The sequence below is a fragment of the Ilyonectria robusta genome (genome assembly GCF_021365365.1).
Source record: "Ilyonectria robusta strain PMI_751 chromosome Unknown BGZ61scaffold_66, whole genome shotgun sequence".
Taxonomy (NCBI): domain Eukaryota; kingdom Fungi; phylum Ascomycota; class Sordariomycetes; order Hypocreales; family Nectriaceae; genus Ilyonectria; species Ilyonectria robusta.
In genome coordinates, this window is record NW_025764500.1 from 98,750 (window position 1) to 119,956 (window position 21,207).

The following is a 21,207-nucleotide window of genomic DNA, read 5'->3' on the forward strand; positions in this document are numbered from 1 at the left end:
GTTTGAAGGCTGTTGACAATGATATTGATGGTGCCAGGCTGTGTGCTGTCCCGGCGAACCAGCGGCCCGAGTCGCACAAACTTGTAGCAGGCGGGATTTGCCGTGGGCAAACAATCCAATCACGTTGTCCGTGCGTTAGCCCTACTTGTTGCAACGAACAGGCCAGCTCACTCTGCGGGCCCCAGCTCCCAACACCTTGGCCTGAAGTTCGCTGGCGCTGATGGGAAATCCGTTTTAGTCGTCCGCCACGCGTTGTAAAATTGCCAGGAAACCCCATTGACGTGGGCTTCTAAGTAACGCTACTATGGAGTCTGCGCCGAGGCTTTTTCTGGCCCATGACAGCAAAGCACTAAGCACTAAGAGAGCAGTCTGGACAGTGATCTAAATGCAGTATCACGTTATTGAGTGGAACCTTACAAGTCGCACAGCCGCCGACCCAACAAATGCCAGAAAGTCGTCAGATGGAACCATGTCCATTTCACCAACGAGATTAACCAGTTGGCCAATTCGATGGGCTAACTTCGCGATCCAACCAGTTCAACCCGAGGCGTTTGTAGTTGACAAAAAGCATGCAGGACTTGGGGATAAACGTACGCACGGGCCCGTTTGTATGAATTTTGTCGAAACACAAGGGGGACCAGGGCATCAAGGTTACGTCTATACGTTCCGGATAACTCTTCCAGGCCTTGCTCTGCGGAGTGGACAATCTGCCTGGAAATTACCCCAGGGCGTTGGGTTTGCGACCGCCCTAAGCCTTGAAGTGGAGCCTTGGGCGGGGCCCTGAGCCGGGTCTTGGGCTCGAGGATATTCTAACCAATAAGGTTGGTTGTCCTGCGGGAAGGTTGTTTTGCGGGAAGACGCCCCGGTCCGCGCCTCATTTTGTATGGCCCACATGGGTTGTTCAGCCAGAACAACCAAAAGAACAGTATGCACGATTTGGTCAGCAAGCGTGTCACTCATACGGGCTTTGCAACGGCATTTTCCGAAGCAAGCGCCTACCACGGAAATTAGCCCAACATTAAGGATTGGTTCAGCATCTTGGCTCGGGTGTTGACAACTCGTTCCCAACCACCGGGCTACCTAGAACCAGGATTGTGACTACAACCGGCTCTATGCAGCAAAAATACACTCCACATTTGAGTTCTCCGGGAAGCCCCACTTTCCCAATGGTTAAGTCGTTCAATTCTAAAGGGCAAACCTCTGCTGTCACAAACGTCTTTGTTTTGAATAACAGCACATATTTTGTTGGTGGGAGCGGCCTTTAGCGTAGATCACACCCGTCCGTAGGGTAGGAGCTGAAGATGGCAGGAAAACAAGGGAAAGCAACAATCTGGCCGTCTCCTGGGGGGATGAGATGCAGGAAGCAATGGTTACACTGCTTTCTGACGTCTCCAAAGGGAAAGAAAAGATAAATATCGACAAGAGCTGCTGCGGCAGCTATAGTGTAACGGGTGCAATGCGACAAAAGGTGTAGTCAAGTGTAAAGGAAGGAAAAAGCGTGTCGTTTCAATTTCTCGGGCAGACTAGACGCCTTAAGTAGGGCCATAATAAGCTAGCTACCGGCCTCTACTGCATTAAAACTCCAGGTGGACCGTTGGCCCCATCACAATATGTAATTATGTCCCGATTGAGGGCAGATTGTGTCAATATAATGCTAAGGCACACTTTCCCATAAAAATCGTGCTGTTCCATTGTCTGGATCCCCAGAGAGAATCAAGCTGGCAGCAACTTACCAATGGCGCAAATTCCTTTATTGTTTGAGCAGCACTCAGGATGAGGAGGTTCGGCCATGACTACGATGGCGAGCGAGAGGGACAGGACTGCGAGGACGTTCTTGGAGAGCATTTTGAACTGCAGGCTAGTTTCGAGACTTGCAATTGCTTGTTGGCATATAATAAGTCGCGGAAGTGACTGATCGCGATGGATTGATTGAGTTGTGTGATGGGTGAGATATCTGAGAGGGACGCCTTCTGTATAGACTTTTGATCTTCCCAACTTTCACATGCTATAGTGAGAATTATCGTCATGTACAGCAGCAGTAATCGATATTGGTATCCAGTCTATCAACCAGAACTGCCGAAGAAAGTATTCGGGATTCACCAATTCATAAGAGCTTTTAAACAGGGATTCCCAAGTTTTATCATATGCTATGGCAGCTATACCAATGTCAGAATTTACCGATTCCTAAGAGCTTTTAAATGTGGCATGATCAAATCCTTGACGCTACATACCCTTGCAACCAACACTACGTAGTATGTTCGTATGACTCGCATGTAAAGGGGTTCGGGCGGTGAAACAGCGATCGGCATTTGAGAAACATTCCGCTCCGGTAGTTCTCGTCAAGCTGCGTTAGTGGCATCCAATGGGCCGTTGGCTGATGATCTCTCCCAAAAAGATGCCTTGCAGAATACCCATGCTACCCTCAACAGTGGCTTCGAAGCATGGTAAAATTACGTGTGCACTCGAGAGGTAAGAGCCAGGTCTGTGGGGCTATGACGCTGTTTGAGAGACTTATTAGAGTCACGATACCCGCCATCCAATCTCGCCTCGATTCGGGCACACACATACATACATACAACTACTTCAAAGTCGTACCTTGCACTGACGCCATGGCCGCCTACGATATCAAGGGCAAATATGCCATCGTCACTGGTGCTGGGTCCGGTAGGTTTTACCTTTAGATGGAGCTTCATTTTTAATACCCACAATACCCACATACGATGGGCATGTACGGTTGTGAATTCGTAAGAGCTGACTGAGATATAGGCATCTGCCTGGCCTTTGCGGAGCAGCTTCTTGAATCTTGAGGGAGGCTGCTCGGTCACGATAGCCGATGTGAAGCTTTGGCCCGAAGCCGAGGCTCTTGTAACCAAGTACGCCTCCAAAGACGCCACCACACCGGTCGATTTTCACAAAGCGGATATTAGTGACTGGGGACAGATCGCCTCTCTGTGGAAGAAGACTCTCGAAACGTTTGGACGTATTGATATTGTGGTCAACGGTGCTGGCGTCTACGAGCCACCCTCTAGCACGTTCTGGAACGCGCCTGGCATCTCGCCTCTAGCTGAGGATAAGGTAGACGCCTCACCAGGCGTCTATCATACATTCTCAGTAAATGCCATAGGACCTATCCACCTCGCTCAGATTGCCATTGATTACTGGCTGGAGAACCGGAACCCCTCGGACGGTGGTGGACGCCTGGGCAGGCTTGACGAAGCATAGTCCAAAGTGTAGTCCCACGATGTGCAATGCTCCACTCGGTTCGAGGTGCCGAATTGCTTGGTATGAGAGCTTCTCTGCATCTCTACAGACCTAGTCGTGTGTCGAAGGGACACTACACCTTCCCCAGAAAAATGGGCGACAGGGGACCAACGAAGTGTCTGTAGCTGCTGTGTTTTGTTGCATCAATCGTAGCGTGCCGTGTTCCTGATTCTGGGTCCACGGAGAAGAAACTACTGTTCTGTTTGAGAGCTCGTCGTTGTGGGACATCGCAAACGTCCTTGCGATGATGGGCAAACCCTAAACCCAGCTCTGCAGGACGTCTAGGTTCATTGGTGCTGTCACCAGGCCTGGCGCGAGAAGAGGTTTGGAGGGTGTGGGGCGGCCGGAAGTCACAAGGATAACGCCACATTGGGACAGGGGCATTCCAGCACCCCCCTGCTGCAGCCACTTAGAGCAAGTTGCCGACTGAGACCAAGTGCGGGAGCGCTTTGATTTGCCGCACTTACCTTAATCATGTCTGGGTACGCCGGTATGCTTGGGAAAGCCTTGTCCAGGGCAATGTAAGGGGCCGTATCAACACTTGAGGCTAACACATTGCTTTCCTCCCAGGAAATACCGCAAAATAAGTGGGTGTGAGATCGCCTACCCCAAAAGCCAGCTGACGTCACCGAGTGTCAACCCCGCGTAGCCCGGACAACGAAGAAATGACGGAGAAACATGCCCATTTATGGCACGTTTGAACATGACAGAAAGGTACCTTCTTGCAAAGGGGCTTCCAATCAGCGGAAGAATTCGGCGGTAGAAATGGCCTCGGCCTTTCTGCGCGGAAATTCGAGCTGCGTGTTAGCTTGGGGATTCGGGTTCCTTTTGCTGCTGAAGTGTCGAGTGGCATACCATCTCAGCCCTGTCACCGGACGCTAAGGTCAGGCTTATGGCATAGAGACGACGGCAACGGCTTGATTTCCACATAACGAAAGTTGATGGCCGAGGATTCTCGTCAGTGCTAGGAACACTGTCTTCTCGCCACAGTTCGTCACTAACCCAGGACCATGCCAGCACCCAGCGGCCCAACTGCAGAATGCGGTGGAACGGACAGTAGCGCAAACACAAACTTCACCCTGCACGGGAAGCTCCGCCGGGGCGATGTACCGGCCTTCTGCAAGCCACAGAATGGCATCCAAAAGGCATCATCTAAGGGGGCATCGATCACAGTATGGCAACCCCAGTACCTACTTCCCCAACCGGGCCCTCCGGGAATGCGAACGGAACAGCGCCACCTAGCTCAAAATCAATCCGCGCCCCTTTCAACTTTTGTCCTCTGAATGCTTCATCCCTATGAAGCGACCGTGACCCACGATATTACGACTCATGGACCCACCCACAAGGATTTCGTCTCTCAAGCGCTAAGAGCGGCGGATGTAACGCTTGCATGTCTGGATATCAGCGGCCCGTGGCGTTAGGATTGGTATCTGCCACTTTCACATGGCTTCCGCTGTCAACGACGCACCGGTGCCGTTGCTGCCAGGAGTGGATACGAAGACCAACCAACACCTTGCGTGATACCGATTCGTGTCGGTAACTATTCTAGCGAATGACTCGCGCAACGCCCTGTCTACCTGTTGTGCCGGTGACATCTCGTGTTTGACATAATAGACGCTGCCCAAGACATTGATTCTTTCGCGCCGCGGAAATCTGGAAATACACTGAAACCCTGGCGCTCACCGCTCTCTCTATAGCGATGGTCAGCGTTTTGCTGATCTTAATTTTCTTCTCGACGACGGGGGTTACCAGGCTGGAGATTGCACATTAGGTGCTGAATTGTACGGAGGAGGGACCCGACGAGATGTTATGCGAACTTGAAGGTATAGTCAGATCTACTAGGAATCGCATCCAATCTCGCGACACTCAGCCACTCCAGCCTCCAACCCTAGAGCGCTACTCCTACAGTGATGTTCATCCTGAAACTCGTTCAGCATTCTATGTTGATCACTTAGCCCGGGTTATGCCATACTTCCCTCCCCAGAGTTTACCAGAAATACAAGTTGGCTTTAGCGTGACGCCAAACGCTACGCCACTCCACAAGCAACGTCCGTGCCGAGTCCAGACCAGTCTTCGGCAAGGCCGTGCTCTCTGAAAGCTTGCCTGAAGCTCTAGAAGATTTCTCACTAGAGTCGTCTTCAGGTACCGGGGCCTCTTGTGCTGTTAATGGTGGGCGGCTTTCCGGCAGGGGGAGGAAGGCTTGAATTCCAGCCAATCTGTGCAGAGGCCGGGGATGCTTGCGGGCGTTACGACGTACTTAATGTTAGTGCTTTGTCACTAGATCCGTACGAGGGCTGGACTTCCAACTCCTGTGGCTTAAGCTATGGACTGGCGGCTGATGATACACCAATACCATGGGCAAGGATACCTATTTTAATCACTATCGTCCTTCATTTAAATTGTGATGCCTCTTCTAAATGGAATCAGAGTCTGGCTAAAGTTATGGCCATTCCAAGCTGATGTCAACCCATACTTGGTTCACAATAATCACACTCCTCTCTCCCCAATTTGTCCTCCAAGAGGTCACCAAAGATAACCTTGCTCTTGCTTTGCTGGCCTGGGGCTTTACGATTGGCTTTGGATGGCTCACCACCTAGACAGCCATAAAGTAAACAAAACATATTTACAAGAGACGCGGCCTTCTCGTATTCCACAGTACCTATATCTGGATAATTTGGCTCGAGATTCTTATATACCTCATCTTCAGCATTATTTGTTAGCTGCACTTAAAAGGCATAATTCCCCCGAGGTAAGCGTTAATCCCCTATATGTTAGATGATTCCTCCTTGCACAGCCCGCGTTTCCTATCGGTGCAACAGGTCGAACATATCTGGATAGTTAAGGTAACACTGGAAATATTGACCGTGCTGGTAATCGAATATAGCAACATGGCAATTGACACCTACTGGTGAGGGCAGTTAAGAGTGCGAGGAGGGATCTCTTGGTGATATAATATTTAAAGAAGATACTAAAGATTAAATCTTCTAGTTTTGCCTTCTTCTTTTATATTCATAAGCAGTCCAAAAGCACCCTAAGTCACCAAGAATACAATAATAACCTCTATAGTTACTATATAGGTACTTCAAGTAAGTATACTCTACTTACCTTTCTAAAGTTTATTAATAATTCTAACTATTTTAGGTTTAATTTCTTCTTCAAATTATTATTAATCGTTACTCTATCCTTCTCGTAAATCGGATAATAGCATACCGTCTTAAGGTCGGTATTGCAGTCTTAATTATAGCTATTAATATCTCGGTCTATAATATTTGGATCCCCACCTATCTCCAGATCTCAGAGAGGTATATCTAGATTAACGAATAGTAGGACCGTATCGAGAAGGGGATCTACCTTCTTATTAATAGAGCGCTCAATTTCTATTTTATTTGTATTATTCAACAGAACCTGGTGGCAAATAGCCTAACTAAGTATAAGAGTCTAGTCAAGTTTAATATATACATCATCAGATTATCCCTTAGCATAGATATCCTTATTATTTCTATAATAAGCTTGAATAACATGTTTGTATAAGTCAACTCTATTATATTACCCTACATTATATAAACCAATAAACTTTCAGAACAAGGAAAAATAGAATAAAAAATAGAAGACAATTCTAACTATGAATTCAGTTACATACAGTTTCATCCCTTCACCTACATAATCAAGCTCAAGATAGAGATATCAATAGCAGACTTAATAGGGAAAATTACCAGACAAGGACAATATGATGTTATCTCTAATGGTACTTTTGGCGACCTTGAGACAGCGCAACAGGGAAACGGTCCAAGTAAAAACCTCACATCTACATATAGCAGGACAAGAGTCTCTACAGATGGAATTCATACTATCCGCGGAGTTGATGCAGTATCTATCGAGTTGCAGGAAAGACCAGATAAGTCAGCTGCCTTCAATAGCCGGTCAAAGACGAACAGGGACACAAAGTTTCTTGGCCAATCTTCATCTTCAAGCTTACAAGTGGGCGTGGCTATTTATACTACAGAAGGCAATCGCATAGACGTCAACACTACGATAACCAATCATGGGGAAAGTATATATAGTGTTGCAGATAGCTTTGACGAGAATGGGTCGGCAAGGAAGGACGATAATGACGAAAGACCACTAAGGTACAAGCAGATAGAAGATAAGAAGTAAATGTTAATATGGATAAGCGCAGATCATCTTCTTCCAGACCCCACGAGCCGATGCCGTCGTAATCGTGCTGTAACCAAATTGACTAACGGCATGTCGAGCGCAGGTGAAGGGCTCGGCAAAGCCGTCCTCCGAGTCCGCGGAGCCGTCGTTTGAGTCTGAGCAGCCTTCGTCTAGATTTAACTCTTTAGGGCGTTTGCCGTATAAAACTTCAATAATTCGAGGTTTCGGCCACGCGTACTCCCCATATTTGCAGGCGTATTGCGGCTGGCAGCTGGGAAAACTCGAGAAAGGTGTTGATTGAGCACGTAACCCCCCTACCCCTACCTAGGCTCGCCGCCAACTGATGGACGGGCCACAGGGGCCAGATGACCGATGTGAATGGCGATGGGAATTTTTGGCATGGGAAGCAGCTCGGTCGCGCTCGTCTGAGGCGGCGTACAAAGAACGGAAGCTCAAGATGGCAGACACGATCAGATCGCGACGTGAAGATGAGGAATGCGGCAGAAGTGACCGTGAAGAATGGGAGGCAATAAGTAATCTCTGGTGGACGGAAAGACCAGCAGGGTCCCAGATGCTTCCAAGAACCCAAAGTCAAGCGCGACCGCAGATGAACCATGATCTGCTCTCGCACCTCGATGTTGTCGGTGTTGGCAGGAATTCGTGTACCGCAGCAAGGGCCGCGGCATCCCACACGAGATCTGCCAATCCGGCTCAGCAGGGACGCCACCAATCGCACGCTTGATTTTATGTGCGCCACGCAATGGCGAGCTTAAACGTTCCCCCCACTCGCATGGCGTGATCATAATCCTAAGGTAGAGAGATCGCGAGAAATTTGCAAATAAGGGTCTAGATCTAGTGAGATAGGGCAATGAAGGACATGATTTCATTAATCTTGCGTCCATTCTCATGATGTAGCAGGCACTGCGAAAGCTTGTTCAACAGTTGACCCAACACACGACTTCGCGACGTTGGCGGCTCTGGAGAGTAATTTAACAAGGAAAAACCCAGTGGCTTCCACGTGTGATTAAGATGGAAGGGTCAATTCTAGCTTTCCTTAATAGCTATGTCTTTTCGCCTTCAGCAAAGTTTACTGCCGCATTCCCTTCTCCTGGAGTCGCTTAGTCAACTTCTCCTCCTCCTCGAGTAAGTGGTTATCCTGCCCAACTGGGCCTACAGTAGGATACAGTGACTCTAAGGGCACTTCGCGAACATTAACAGACGAGTTGTCCTTGCTTCCGATAAGCAATGTCTCAATAATGTTGCCATCACCATATTGCGGCTCCTTTAGGACACGCATCATAACCGAGGCGCACTGCTCAGGCGTGAGAGTCAGGTCATCAGGGTGCACCCTATCGCGGCAGTATTCCGGGTGGAAGATTGGTGTCTAGAAGTAGGAAGTGACACCTCATTAGCAAATAATCCAACAAACGCCATTAGACACCAAGTGACTCGGGACTCGCGATGTAACCAAGTAAGAAAGCAGTTTAGGAAGGAATCAAGGGAGGATAAACGTACGTAAACAGCACCAGGGCAAACAGCCGCATTCCTAATACCCAGCCGCTTTCGTAGCTGGCCTAGAGATCGAACAAAGCTCACAATAGCTGCTTTGCTAGAAAAGTATAGGGGCGTTTGGAGCGAATGGACATAGGCTCCAAGACTGGCAATCCAGAGCAAGTTACCCTCAACATATCGGTTCTCCAGCCAGTAATCAATGGCAATCTGGGCGAGGCGGATAGGTCCTATGGCATTTACTGAGAATGTATGATAGACGCCTGGTGAGGCGTCTACCTTATCCTCAGCTAGAGGCGAGATGCCAGGCGCGTTCCAGAACGTGCTAGAGGGTGGCTCGTAGACGCCAGCACCGTTGACCACAATATCAATACGTCCAAACGTTTCGAGAGTCTTCTCCCACAGAGAGGCGATCTGTCCCCAGTCACTGATATCCGTTTTGTGAAAATCGACCGAAAGTGTGGTGGCGTCTTTGGAGGCGTACTTGGTTACAAGAGCCTCGGCTTCGGGCCGAAGTTTCACGTCGGCTATCATGACCGAGCAGCCTCCTTCAAGAAGCTGCTCCGCAAAGGCCAGGCAGATGCCTATATCTCAATCAGCTCTCACGAATTCACAACCGTACATGCCCAATTATATGTGGGTATTGTGGGAATTAAGAATGAAGCTCCATCTAAAGATAAAACCTACCGGATCCAGCACCAGTGACGATGGCATATTTGCCCTTGATATCGTAGGTGGTCATGGCGTCAGTGCAAGGTACGACTTTGAAGTAGATGTATGTGCATGCCCGAATAGAGGCGAGATTGAATGGCGGGTACCATGACTCTAATAAGTCTCTCAAACAGCGGCATAGCCCCGCAGACCTGGCTCATGCCTCTCGAGTGCTCACGTAATTTGACCATGCTTCGAAACCACTGATGAGGGTAGCGTGGGAATTCTACCAAGCACTTTTTTGGTCGAGATCATCAGCCAACAACCCGTTGGATGCCACTGACGCAGCTTGACGAGAACTACCGGAGCAGAATGTCACTCAAACGCCGATCGCTGTTTCACCGCCCGGACCCCTTTCATGCGAGTCATTGAACATACTACGTAGTGTTGGTTGCAAGGGCATGTAGCGCCAAGGATTTGATCATGCCACAGCGAAGTCGGACTTGTTCCCCGGTTTACTAGCGGGCCCCACAAGTACTAGGCGCGGCACTAGGCAGGTAGTTGCCGGCTTACGAACTGCTATTTGTTAGTTGCTCTCCGTTAGTCCGTAGTGGTACGTGTTAGATACGCAATTTGCTGTATGCGATAGCAGAAGTGATTGATCAAATGATGTAAATTGAGAAGGTTCTTCTCCTTCTTAAGGGTTCAGGGCAAGCTTTTTATGCCTTTTCTGTGCTATGTGGAATCAACTAGAAGCTGCTTGCTAAGCCAGTGGCAATAGGTGGCAACTTTTATCTTCAATGGCGATATTCCTATTAGCCTTTCTGCCGTATGCCGCCACACGAGGTCACAATCCAACAGTACGTAAAAATCTGTCCCCATTGACTGGTTCGTGTCCCTACTAGTGGAATATTCAGAACTGACAGGTCAAGGGATCATTACTCGAACATGGTAGGTTTCCTGACACCCTGGCCGCAACAAAGAAATCTCACCCAGATGGGGAATGCACTAGAGAAAGTTACCGTCCATTGTCTTACATCATCTGTAACATCTTCCCCTGGATGATTGAGCCAGTGAGCTCGTCAACAATACAAAGCCCTCACGACTCGCAGCTCCTTGCCGTTGTACCTGGTGTCTCCTGCGGCTTCCGATCCCGAATAAAGAAATCACCTTGGAAACAGTCTTCGCAACCGAGGCTTTCTCGACGTTCTTGGTTTGCTAGCCCATCATGGCGGATTCTACGGAATGGGAAGCTGTGAAGCCCGGAGGGCTTGCAGCAGCGATTCTCGGCGTAACGATTGCTTTCTCCGTCCTATGTATCGTTGTTGTCGGCCTGCGCGTCGGCGCTAGGGTATCAACGGGAGTTTTCGGACTTGAGGACTGGCTTATGTGCGTTGGATTTGTAAGTGTTAGAGCGAACGACACCCTTATCAGAAGCAGACTGACAAGACCAGGCCCTCAATATGGTCCATAATGGGATTGTTATTTGGGGAACTTTTACAGGTATCGGTACCTATGATTCAAAGCTGAATACTGCGATGATGATAGAAGGGGCTAAGGTTTGTGAATTCTGTAGTTTTGATGCTTATTTGTTTGGCTGATCCCCTCCCCTAGTCTATTGTGTTCTGGCAAATATTCTACATCAGCGGATCCGTTTTCATTAAGGCTAGCATCTGCGCGACATTGGCACGAATTGCTACGCAGCGCCGATATATCTACACTCTTTGGGGACTTGTTGCTGTATCGGTCATAGCTACCCTGGTTGCCATTTCTGCAGTCTTGGTCCGGTGTAAGCCGGTAGCAGCGTCGTGGAATCCAGCTCTAGGAACGTGTATTGACCAATCCATCATTATTGCCTTGACATATGCTGTCTCGGTAATTAATATCGTGACGGACTGGGCTGTCGCAGTTATCCCGGTATTCATCCTCTGGAATCTCCAGATGCGGAAGACCCTCAAGAAGATGATTGCCCTGGTCCTAGGCCTTGGTGTGCTGTGAGTTTCTTCTCCAAATATCCTACTGGCGTCCTCTCGTTAATCCAGTATCCCAGGGCTTCTATTGCGACCATCATTCGAATGCCGTACTCCTCAGTCTATTCCCACACCACCGATCTACTCCGTGAGTCAGCCCCTCCCCAAACTAGATCAAGTCGACTAATATTGTCACTTGTCTATCAGATGACATCGGAAACATCATCCTATGGACTGTAGTCGAATGCGATCTCGGTATTATCGCGGGCTCGATGCCAATGCTCCGAACGTACATCCGGATGTTTGCCAAGGACGAGAGCTCCTATCAAGGGGGTTCAGGAGACTTGAATCTGGTGACAATTGGGAGGATCAAGGGGAAACACAACCCGATCCATGACGCTGAATTTATGGTCACCGCCGTTGGTGGCAATGATCGTGAGAGCGACAAGGATGATGAAAGTACGAAACAGATGATTAAGGTCACGAGGAGGATAGATCAGGTTTCAAGCAGAGGTTATGAGCAGGTTTAGTGCAAAGACTTAGTACCATACTTGATAAACAAATAAGACGGGCAAGCAAGTGAGATACCGAACTGTAATCGGCCCATAGCTTAGCCCAGGGTTGCAACATTAACTACTAGTTTTTTAACTAGTAGTTAAAAACTAGTAGTTTTTTAGTTATTAGTTTGAAAAATTTTTAACTAGGCTAGTTATTAGTTTAGGATTTTTTTAACTAGCCTAGTTTTAGTTAGTTAATTAGTTACTAATTAGTATTTTTTAACTACTGAAAAATAAAAAAAGTAAAGATATTTAAAAAGTAAATAGATTTTATTTATTAATATTAAAAATTAAAAATTACTCTATTTTTATAGCTAGAATTTTTAAAGATTTTATTTTAATTGTTTTTAAAATACAGTGTGAATACAGTGCTGATCACACTATATCCACACTGTACTAGTAACCTTCCTATTTGGGTTAGTAGATGCTATCCGCTCTTATCTATTGGTCAGTTAACTTACATACTGTAAATCTCAATGTTTTACAGTTAATTTTACTAAAAAGTACTCTTTATTAATTGAATATTAAACTTTAAGATAAAAAGAGTTGGCTAAATAGTAGCTTAAAAAATAAAGAATAATATAATATTTAATTTATAATTTCTTTTATAATATTAAGTATTGTATAAAGCTTTTAAGTAGTATTCTTTTATATATATAATTTAATATTTTAAATGTCATAATATTGCTATTTCTCACTTAATATTAATGATAAAAATCTCATTTATTTATATATTATATCTCAATAATATATATTAAATAATAAGATTTTTTATATATTTTTAAAAAAAATATTCTTATAATTAGACTTTTTAATATAAATCTCAATAATTAGTAAAAAGAAATACTTAATTAATTTATAATAAGGCAATTTAATAAGAGATAAAATCCTAATAAAATGACATAAATTTGCTATATAACTACTAAAAAGAAAAAGAAAAAATATCTATTAAATCAGTCCTCTAGAATAATATCCTCCAATTCCTTTCCATTCTCCTTAAGCCAACTCTTTAATAAAAGAGTTTTTCGAACTATTTCTGGATCTAATCTATTTCTAGACTTAGTAACTATATTATTACTAATAGAAAATTGACTTTCTATAGCTCCAGAAGTAGCAGGAATAGCTAAAAAACGCCTAGCTAATATACTTAATATAGGAAATCTTAAAGAATTAGATTTCTAATAATCAAATACACTAGCCTATAAAGTAAATTAATAAGATAAAAAAAAAGATAAAAAAGCATAAAAAACTTACCTTTCTAGACAATCTAGTCTTACTTAAATAGATATCTATTTTATCTTCTTTCTTTTCCTGAGAATTTATATATAAATTCTCTTTAAAATTAGAATAAGGTGAGTGAGGGCTATATAAATCTTCAAATTCTTCTATATTAAAAGGATTTAAAACTCTAGCTTTCTCACTCTTCACTCTAATAAAATAAATTAATAAAAAATATATAATCTTAATTTAAAATAACTTACTGATTAAATTCAGCCTTAAAGATAGATAAAATATCATCTTCTATAGTAGAATAATAATATAAAAATCTTCCTTCTTTAAAGTGATTTATCTTAAATCTGGGATCTAAAATAATACTTATAAGAAAAGGCTTATAATCTTCTAATAAGCTTTTAGAAAGCTTTCTGGGAAAGTATTTCTCTAGCTTAATATATCCAGCATTAATAGCTAAAGAAAAAGCAGAGAAATAAGAAGCCTATTTAAAAATTAATAAAAAATTAAATAAAAAGAAAATAAATTACTTACTGAATCCTTCTGCAAATTATAAGCAGATAACAAGTCATTCAATTTCTTAAATATAATATATATATATAAAAAGCCTTGAGGAAGAGTTATATAAGTCTGACTTTGCAATTTAACAGAAGGATTTAAAAAAACCTCAAAAATCCGCTTTAATTCCTCAATTTCAGCCCATTCTGAAGACTTTAAGAATAACTTTTTATACTCCAAATTAGAGGTATTTTTGGAGATATATATAAGTGGATTCTTTAGTTCCAAAAAGGTATTGAGTATGAAGAAAGTGGAATTCCAGCGTGTAGAATTATCTAAAGATTTATTATTAGTAAAAAGAACTTAAAAATAAATAAAAATAAAAATAGAATATACCTAAGGGAATTTGCCTCTTTTTGGATTTTAAAACCCCTTCTTGAATACCCTGATTAATAGCTTGATTTAAAAGCTTATGAGGTTTATGAGTATACTTAATAATAGTATAAAGTCTTCTAACTCGACTTATAAGACCTAGAAAAAATTAGTAAAAAATATAAAAAATATATATATAAAAAGCTTACTAGTAAAAGAAGGGGTGTTAAATTCCTCATTAGAAATCTCCTCATTCTAGCTGTTTAATCCTATAACTGATATATTAGTATAGTTTAAAAAGCTTTCTTCAGTAAAAGGGCTTAATATATAGTTTTTTAGAATATCCTGCGCAACTAAGTTAATAATATACGCTATATATCTAATATCCCCTATAAAGTCCCTATTTAAAGAGCTTATAAAGCTCTTTTTAAAGGACTGAATAAAGATATTATTATTAGATGCATTAACATACATAATAAGCTTGCGTGACAAATAAGCTTGTATAACAAAAATCCCTCCATCTATATTATCTCTATTTAATCAATTAATTCTTAACCATAAAATATATCTAACCCTTATATTAAGGGTAGAATCCTTCTTGCGCTTCAGGCCCTTTAAAATAACCTAAAATTAAAGCTCCGACGCGCTGCAGAGATCTATAAAGTTGGCTGTATGATGCTATGGCGCCGGTAGAAGGGGATTTAATCCCGATGCAATTAGATCCCCAAATTACATAAGCTGTCCGATCTAGAAGAGCAGATTATTATTCAGTTTATCCTCAATCTGGATTTGTAAGGGTTTCCCCCGCGACTATATAGTATTAAAGAAATAGCTAACTAACTGCTCGCTAACTGCAATATATTACTCGTTAATAAGTACTAGGCTTCTAACTTTATTAGGTAATAACTAGAGCTTAAGATATATTTTTTTTATAAATATAATTATTAAAGAGCTAAATATAAAGATCTAATTATTATTTATAATTAATTCCAGCTTGTAGAGAATATAATTGCAAAATATAATATCAACCTAGCTAATATCTATAACTTTAATAAGACCAGCTTTATAATAGGTATTATTATAAGTAGAATAGTCATTATAGATATAGATAGATATAGAAACTTAAAACTAGTCCAGCCTGGAAACTGGAAATAGGTTACAGTTATTTAGGCGATTAATATAAAAGACTAGGCAATCTAGCTATTTATTGTAATTGCAGGCCAATATCACCTTGCTAGCTGGTATCAGAAAAGCAACCTCCCGGGCAATTAGGCTATTATAACAACTTAAAATAGCTAAACTAATAATAAGATAGGTTTTAAGTAGCTTAAGTACTTTAACTGGCATATAAAGGATCGATTAACTGGTCGCTATTATCTTCTAATCCTCGATAGATATAAAAGTTACCACTCTATTAACTTTGAGAAATATTATAAAGAGAATAATATTATTACGCTTTATATGCCGCCTCATTCATCTCATCTACTCCAGCCTCTTAATATTAGATATTTTGGGCCGCTTAAAATAGCTTATAGTTAAGAAATTAAGTAATTAATTAGATACTCTATAACTTACGTTACGAAGACCGAGTTCTTCCCAGCCTTCTATGCTACCTACACAGCTGCTATAACAAGGAGTAATATTAAGGGAGGTTTTTAAGGGGCCGGACTTGTTCCCTTGAACCTAGAAAATGTTATATCGAAGCTTGATGTGCAGCTACGGACTCTAATACCGGCTGCAGAGGAGGTTGGCCTCTCCGACTCTTGGGTCTTGAAGACCCCAAAGATAGTACTTGAGGCTAGTTTGCAGTCTGAATATCTTAAAAGATAAATAAGAAGGTATCAGAGCAGCTCTTTAGTATTTATTCTTAAGGCACTTAAGTTATTTTCTAAGGGAATAAAGGTAATAATATATTAAATAGCATTATTAAAGTCTAAGAACCAGATCCTTTAACAGGTAAATAAGACTCTTAGCAAGTAGCATAGAGCAAAAAGGACCCGCCTATAGAATAGAGGGAAGATGACTGTAGATGAGGGAAAGGGGTGAGATAGATCAGAGAGATATTGATATACAGGTAGCAGCTGAATCGTCGAGAAGTGGTAGTCGAGCGAGGTCGGTGATGCTGAGGGAAAGGCGCTGTGGAACTTATAGAAAGGCCGGTTATAATATAAGGACCTATCAGGCTGTTATTGAGACCTCTGGAGAAGAGTATAGCAATTAGTTTTAATTGATTTAAGGTATTATTATATTTTTATTAAAGTTTTAATTTTAAAGGTTAGTATTTTTATTATGTAAGCTTGTTTATTATGCAAGCTTATTATGTATGTTATCTCTAGTAATACTAAAGATAAATTAGCAAAAAAAATCTTAATAAGATTAAAAAAATATACTAAATAAGAAACTTAAAAAGAAATACCTAATAATATTCTTAGAGACAATAGCAGGATATACTTCTATAGCTTTTAAAAATTTACTATAAATGTATATACCTATATGACTCTCAGTTAAAGAGTGAAATCCTATATTGAAAAAATCAGTAAAATTTCTATATTATAATGATATAAAAAGTTTTTAAAAAATGCTTACTAATTAGCTTATAAATCAGATTGAAATTACTGTCTAAAAAAACAGTAAGAATTCCTAAATAGGCAACCTGATTACTAGCAGTCCAAATATCAAATATAAGGGAAAAAGTCCCTAAAGATAATATATTAGCTGCTAGTAAGAAATTCAGATTAATTAGACTTATATTAAAGGTATTTATTAAGATTTTTTTAATTTTTTTCCTATTGATAATAAGTCCAGCTCTAGAAAAAAGAATTATTAAAAAAATACTAATAAAAGGATATTAAAATAACTTACTTATTATAGTAATTTAATAGATTTTGAAAAGAAGAGGAAGAAAAAATGCGAAAAGAGAGATTATTTTCTATAATAAATTCAAGTATTTTATTATAAGCTCCTACTTCAGTAAAAGAAGTAAAATAGCTTAAGGAGCTTTTTTTATAGCGAGAATTAAAGAAATCTCTATTAGAAATAGATAGAGTATCTCTCTCTAAAAATAAATTAGTATTTAAATATAAAAGATTTTTTAAAATATTAAATAATATTTAAAAAATCTTAGAAAATATTTAAAAAAAACTTACTTCTTTTTTTAGTCTCCTCAAGCCTTTTAGTAGTAGCAATTTCCTTATGTTTACTCTCATAATACCGAGTAAAGTTAGAGGATTTAAATCCAATTACTTTTTCTTTTTTTCTATAATTACAACTAAAGTAATTTTAGTAAAATCTATAAAAATAAATAATGTGACAGGCGGTTAGGGACACTTGGCTAGCTGGTCGCTAGCGGGGATGTCTCTAGGATGACCTAGATGGAGTTAAAAGAGGAGGTCAGTGCCGTCACTGGGGAAAATAATCATTTTTTCCTTTCATCAGAGATTCTTCATAAAAGTCAGAGAGGCCAGAAGGGCTCGAGGCTGCTAGGGAGTCTATTAATTGATTGCCTTCATTTTTTAAGAAATTTATTTAAGCATTCTTGCCGTCACTACGTTCCTTGTCCAACTTCCGTCTTCGACATCCCTCAGATATCGGGCTGCCGCAGGCCCTATTGATGCCTTGCCAGCGGACTTTCCTGCGACCGACCCGATATTCTATCTCATGAGATGCTTCCCTATCAGGAGACATAAGCCTCAGGTTGATCCGACCTCATACGCGTAATCTGGTGCAGCTTCGGGCTGACCGGTCAAGACGCCTGTGCGACGACTCTCTGTGCATTTCCCCTAGGGTAAGTTAATGAGTTGGGTGTTGTTTTCCGTCCCTTCCTGCTGCTAAAATAAGATAAAAAAACTTACGTAGTGCAAGAGACTAAATATTCTCTTTTCTAACCAGAAATTTCTGGAAGTAAATCTCTAGTAAAAAGCCCTTCTATAAAGATATAACTACCTTTTTCTTTAGTTTCATTAAAACTTTCAGAAGTGGTTTCTTCAGTAAAAGGGTCTCTAATAGAGGAATTTTCTCTAGGAAAAAAAGAGGAAGAAGAAGGAGATTCTATAACTTCAATAGAGCTTAAAGCTATAGTATCAGCTTCAGAATACTGAGATTTAGTATCAAAAGAGCTTGGGGTAAAGTTGGAAGACATCTTTAAAAGAAAAGAGAAAAATTTGGTGGTTATAATAATATAAAAATCTTAGATATAAGTCAAGAGCTGATTGAGTTATCTAAAGGTAAAGATTAAAGGATTTTTTATTATATCTTCTTTAACTCATTATATATTTAAAATTAAAGAATTTTTCAATTAATAATAAAATCCAAAAAGTCCGTAAAATCCATTAAATCTATTAAATCCATAAAATCCGGTTAAAGTCCGGCTTAAATCCGGCTGGACCCACTTATATTCTGATAAATTATTATTAATCCTGACAAATCTATGATTCGAAACACTTCTCGAAATCTCATTATCTTCTTTATTACTTTTGAAATACCCGGTAGCCGCTTGGCGGAGATTCAGGCCTTTGGTGGATGTCTGAAGTTGCGAACCCCGCTTCAGACGTCATTGTCGTCATGGAAGGCGAGCCGGATGTTCCGGGCGGGGGATATCATCGTCCCCTGCGTAAAAGGACCAGAACGACAAGGGCATTGGAGTCCGAGCAGCAAAAAGGCGATATGGAATGGCAGGAGGAGGAGAGCAGTGAGGGAGCTCTGAGTCATACGCGAACTAAGAAAAGAACCACGCCTAAGGCAGCTGGCAGCATGACCGAGGCGATCCAGGGTTTGAAACGACTCCTGGAACAGGATTTCAATCAAAGAATGGAAGCAATGAAGGCAGAGTTTCAGCTCGAGTTTACAAAACTTAGCGACCGCATGGCTGAGGAAGTCACTAGGACCACGGCCCAGATGGCGCAAGAATTGTCACAGGCTCGAGAGCAGCTCACCCTGGTTTGCAGCGAGTTGGAGCAGACCCGGCTACAGCTGGACACCTTGACCAATGCTCATGCAGCAAGATCGCCTAGCCAGACATATGCAGATGCTGCCAGAATGACGCCTGCTAGTATCACCACTCAAACTCCATCCACGGTTCGATCAGCAACCCCGGAACCGGTGTTCTGCACAGTAGACACATCTAGGGTGCCCGAGGATCATATCGGAGATGCTACACCAGCAGTGCTTCGCAGGACCATTGAACAGGAAATGCGAACATCTAGCGACCAACCTAGTTGGCGATGTGTTGCAGTGACCAGAGATGGACGAAATACCAACCGCCTGAGGGTCATCGGTAGGAACGAGGAAGAACTGAAGAAGATCAAGACCATTATTGAGGTCAAGAAGGCTCCAGGTGCGAGAGTCCTTCGTGACCAACTGTATCCAGTCAAAGTTGACAATATCAACCGTACCGCCGTTCTGGACCAGGAAGGCAAGGTCCTTCCTGGAGCAATGGAAGCCTTGGGCCAAGAGAATGAAGTCCAGATTGCCAAGATGGCCTGGTTGAGTCGCAAGGATAACGCAAAGGCATATGGATCCATGGTGGTATACCTCACCAAAAACAGCGATGCCAGGAGACTCTTACAGGAACGCTACTTCCTTGCAGCCGGTGAATCGGCTTATACCAGCATGTTCGAGCGGAGAACCGGACCGATACAATGCTACAACTGCCAGGAGCTTGGCCACAAGGCCTTCTCGTGCAGCAAGAATCGGGTATGTGCGAGGTGCGCTGCCGAAGGCCACCATCATCGTGAGTGCCAGACGCAGGTACCCAAGTGCGTACCCTGTGGTGGACCGCACGAGTCGTTCAGTCGAAGCTGCCCGAAACTCTACCCTACTCGGCATGAGTAGGATATTCCAGGTAATTCAACTTAATGTAAGAAAACAGGACACGGTACACGAGAGCCTAATGAACGATACGCGACTCCAAGATTTTGCAGTTGTGGCGGTCCAAGAACCACAGGCATGGAAAAGTGACGGCAAACTATTAACAGTCCCTATGGGGCATCCCAGATGGATTAAAATGGTCCCTACGATTTGGAGAGATGGCAGATGGCCGATCCGGAGCATGTTGTGGGTGAATAGGGACTTGGAGGCCAACCAAGTACCAATACAGTCCCCGGACTTGACAGCAGCAGCCATACGACTCCCGGACCGAATAATGTTAGTTGTGTCAGTGTATGTGCCGGGACGCAAGCCCCAGGCTCTTCGAAATACATGCCATACCCTGCACCGGGTGATCCTCGACCTCAGGAGCAGGACAGGGATGGCGGTGGACGTCATACTGGCCGGAGATTTTAATCAACACGACCGGCTTTGGGGAGGAGACGATGTGGCCTTAGCAAGGCAAGGCGAGGCCGAACCGATCATCGACCTCATGAACGAACACGGTCTTTGCCAGCCTGCTCCGAGAGGCACAAAGACATGGCAAGGCCCCGACAAGGAAAGCACAATCGACCTGATGCTGGCGACGGCGGAGGTGGCAGACGGAATGGTGACGTGCTCCATACACCCGACAGAACACGGATCGGACCACCGGGCGATCCAAACGACGTTCGATCTCGCGATGCCTGATCGGATTGTCACGGAAAGACTGTTGTTCAAGAATGCACCATGGACAGCAATCAGAACCAAGGTGGAGGACAATCTCCAAGAGCTCCCCTGGACTGTCGGCGTGCAGGAACAGACAGACCAGTTAATGAGGGTCATCCTCGAAGCGATCCACGAGCTGACGCCCCGTGCACAACCAGTACCGTACGCGAAGTGTTGGTGGACGAAGGATTTGACAAGACTTCGGCGGGTGTACACGTTATGGCGGAATCAGGCTAGGGCACAGCGGCGAGCAGGCCAGGTGAGGCCCGACCTGGAAGGACGGGCCAAGGAAGCATCCAAGGAGTACCATGATGCCATTCGGAAACAGAAGAAACTGCACTGGGACGAATTCCTGGCAGAAGATGTCAACATATGGAAGGCGGCTACGTACTTGAAACCCGGAATATGCGCTATGGACGACAGAGTGCCCCCTT

At 43.1% G+C, this 21,207-nt stretch overlaps 6 protein-coding genes across 6 annotated transcripts; 3 read left to right on the plus strand and 3 right to left on the minus strand.

Annotated features, from left to right (window-relative positions):
• Positions 1–2,609: 2,609 nt before the first annotated feature.
• On the plus strand, positions 2,610–3,531 carry BGZ61DRAFT_573508 (uncharacterized protein; the record flags this gene model as incomplete). Its single annotated transcript, XM_046256130.1, has 2 exons — positions 2,610–2,668; positions 2,790–3,531. 2 exons carry the CDS (start codon positions 2,610–2,612, stop codon positions 3,220–3,222), a joined length of 492 nt encoding a protein of 163 aa, XP_046094144.1. The 3' UTR covers positions 3,223–3,531.
• Positions 3,532–5,720: 2,189 nt separating this feature from the next.
• Positions 5,721–7,569, plus strand: BGZ61DRAFT_500672 (uncharacterized protein; the record flags this gene model as incomplete). The annotated part of the gene is made up of 6 exons (XM_046251597.1): positions 5,721–5,783; positions 5,892–5,976; positions 6,467–6,563; positions 6,627–6,782; positions 6,894–7,388; positions 7,515–7,569. The coding sequence occupies 6 exons, from the start codon at positions 5,721–5,723 to the stop codon at positions 7,567–7,569; spliced, it is 951 nt and encodes a 316-aa protein (XP_046094145.1).
• Positions 7,570–7,598: 29 nt separating this feature from the next.
• Positions 7,599–8,158, minus strand: BGZ61DRAFT_573514 (uncharacterized protein; the record flags this gene model as incomplete). The annotated part of the gene is made up of 1 exon (XM_046256131.1): positions 7,599–8,158. A coding segment is annotated over one exon (534 nt), but the record flags the coding sequence as incomplete, so codon positions are not given.
• Positions 8,159–8,407: 249 nt separating this feature from the next.
• Positions 8,408–9,667, minus strand: BGZ61DRAFT_405598 (uncharacterized protein; the record flags this gene model as incomplete). The annotated part of the gene is made up of 3 exons (XM_046243138.1): positions 8,408–8,800; positions 8,932–9,509; positions 9,613–9,667. The coding sequence occupies 3 exons, from the start codon at positions 9,665–9,667 to the stop codon at positions 8,504–8,506; spliced, it is 930 nt and encodes a 309-aa protein (XP_046094147.1). The 3' UTR covers positions 8,408–8,503.
• Positions 9,668–10,442: 775 nt separating this feature from the next.
• On the plus strand, positions 10,443–12,174 carry BGZ61DRAFT_594821 (uncharacterized protein). The gene is made up of 5 exons (XM_046256868.1): positions 10,443–10,978; positions 11,031–11,135; positions 11,191–11,570; positions 11,627–11,694; positions 11,754–12,174. The coding sequence occupies exons 1-5, from the start codon at positions 10,805–10,807 to the stop codon at positions 12,074–12,076; spliced, it is 1,050 nt and encodes a 349-aa protein (XP_046094148.1). The 5' UTR covers positions 10,443–10,804; the 3' UTR covers positions 12,077–12,174.
• Positions 12,175–17,738: 5,564 nt separating this feature from the next.
• On the minus strand, positions 17,739–18,417 carry BGZ61DRAFT_468033 (uncharacterized protein). Its single transcript, XM_046247839.1, has one exon. It carries the CDS (start codon positions 18,339–18,341, stop codon positions 18,084–18,086), a length of 258 nt encoding a protein of 85 aa, XP_046094149.1. The 5' UTR covers positions 18,342–18,417; the 3' UTR covers positions 17,739–18,083.
• Between the last annotated feature and the right edge of the window lie 2,790 nt (positions 18,418–21,207).

What these genes read in the sequence shown, in the direction of transcription:
- BGZ61DRAFT_468033 (XM_046247839.1), bottom strand. Translation starts at nt 18,341, where the DNA reads ATGTCTTCCAACTTTACCCCAAGCTCTTTTGATACTAAATCTCAGTAT.
- BGZ61DRAFT_594821 (XM_046256868.1), top strand. Translation starts at nt 10,805, where the DNA reads ATGGCGGATTCTACGGAATGGGAAGCTGTGAAGCCCGGAGGGCTTGCA. An exon ending in TGATGATAGAAGGGGCTAAG is followed by an intron (nt 11,136 to 11,190) that starts GTTTGTGAATTC and finishes CCCCTCCCCTAG; the next exon opens with TCTATTGTGTTCTGGCAAAT. An exon ending in GTCCTAGGCCTTGGTGTGCT is followed by an intron (nt 11,571 to 11,626) that starts GTGAGTTTCTTC and finishes CCAGTATCCCAG; the next exon opens with GGCTTCTATTGCGACCATCA.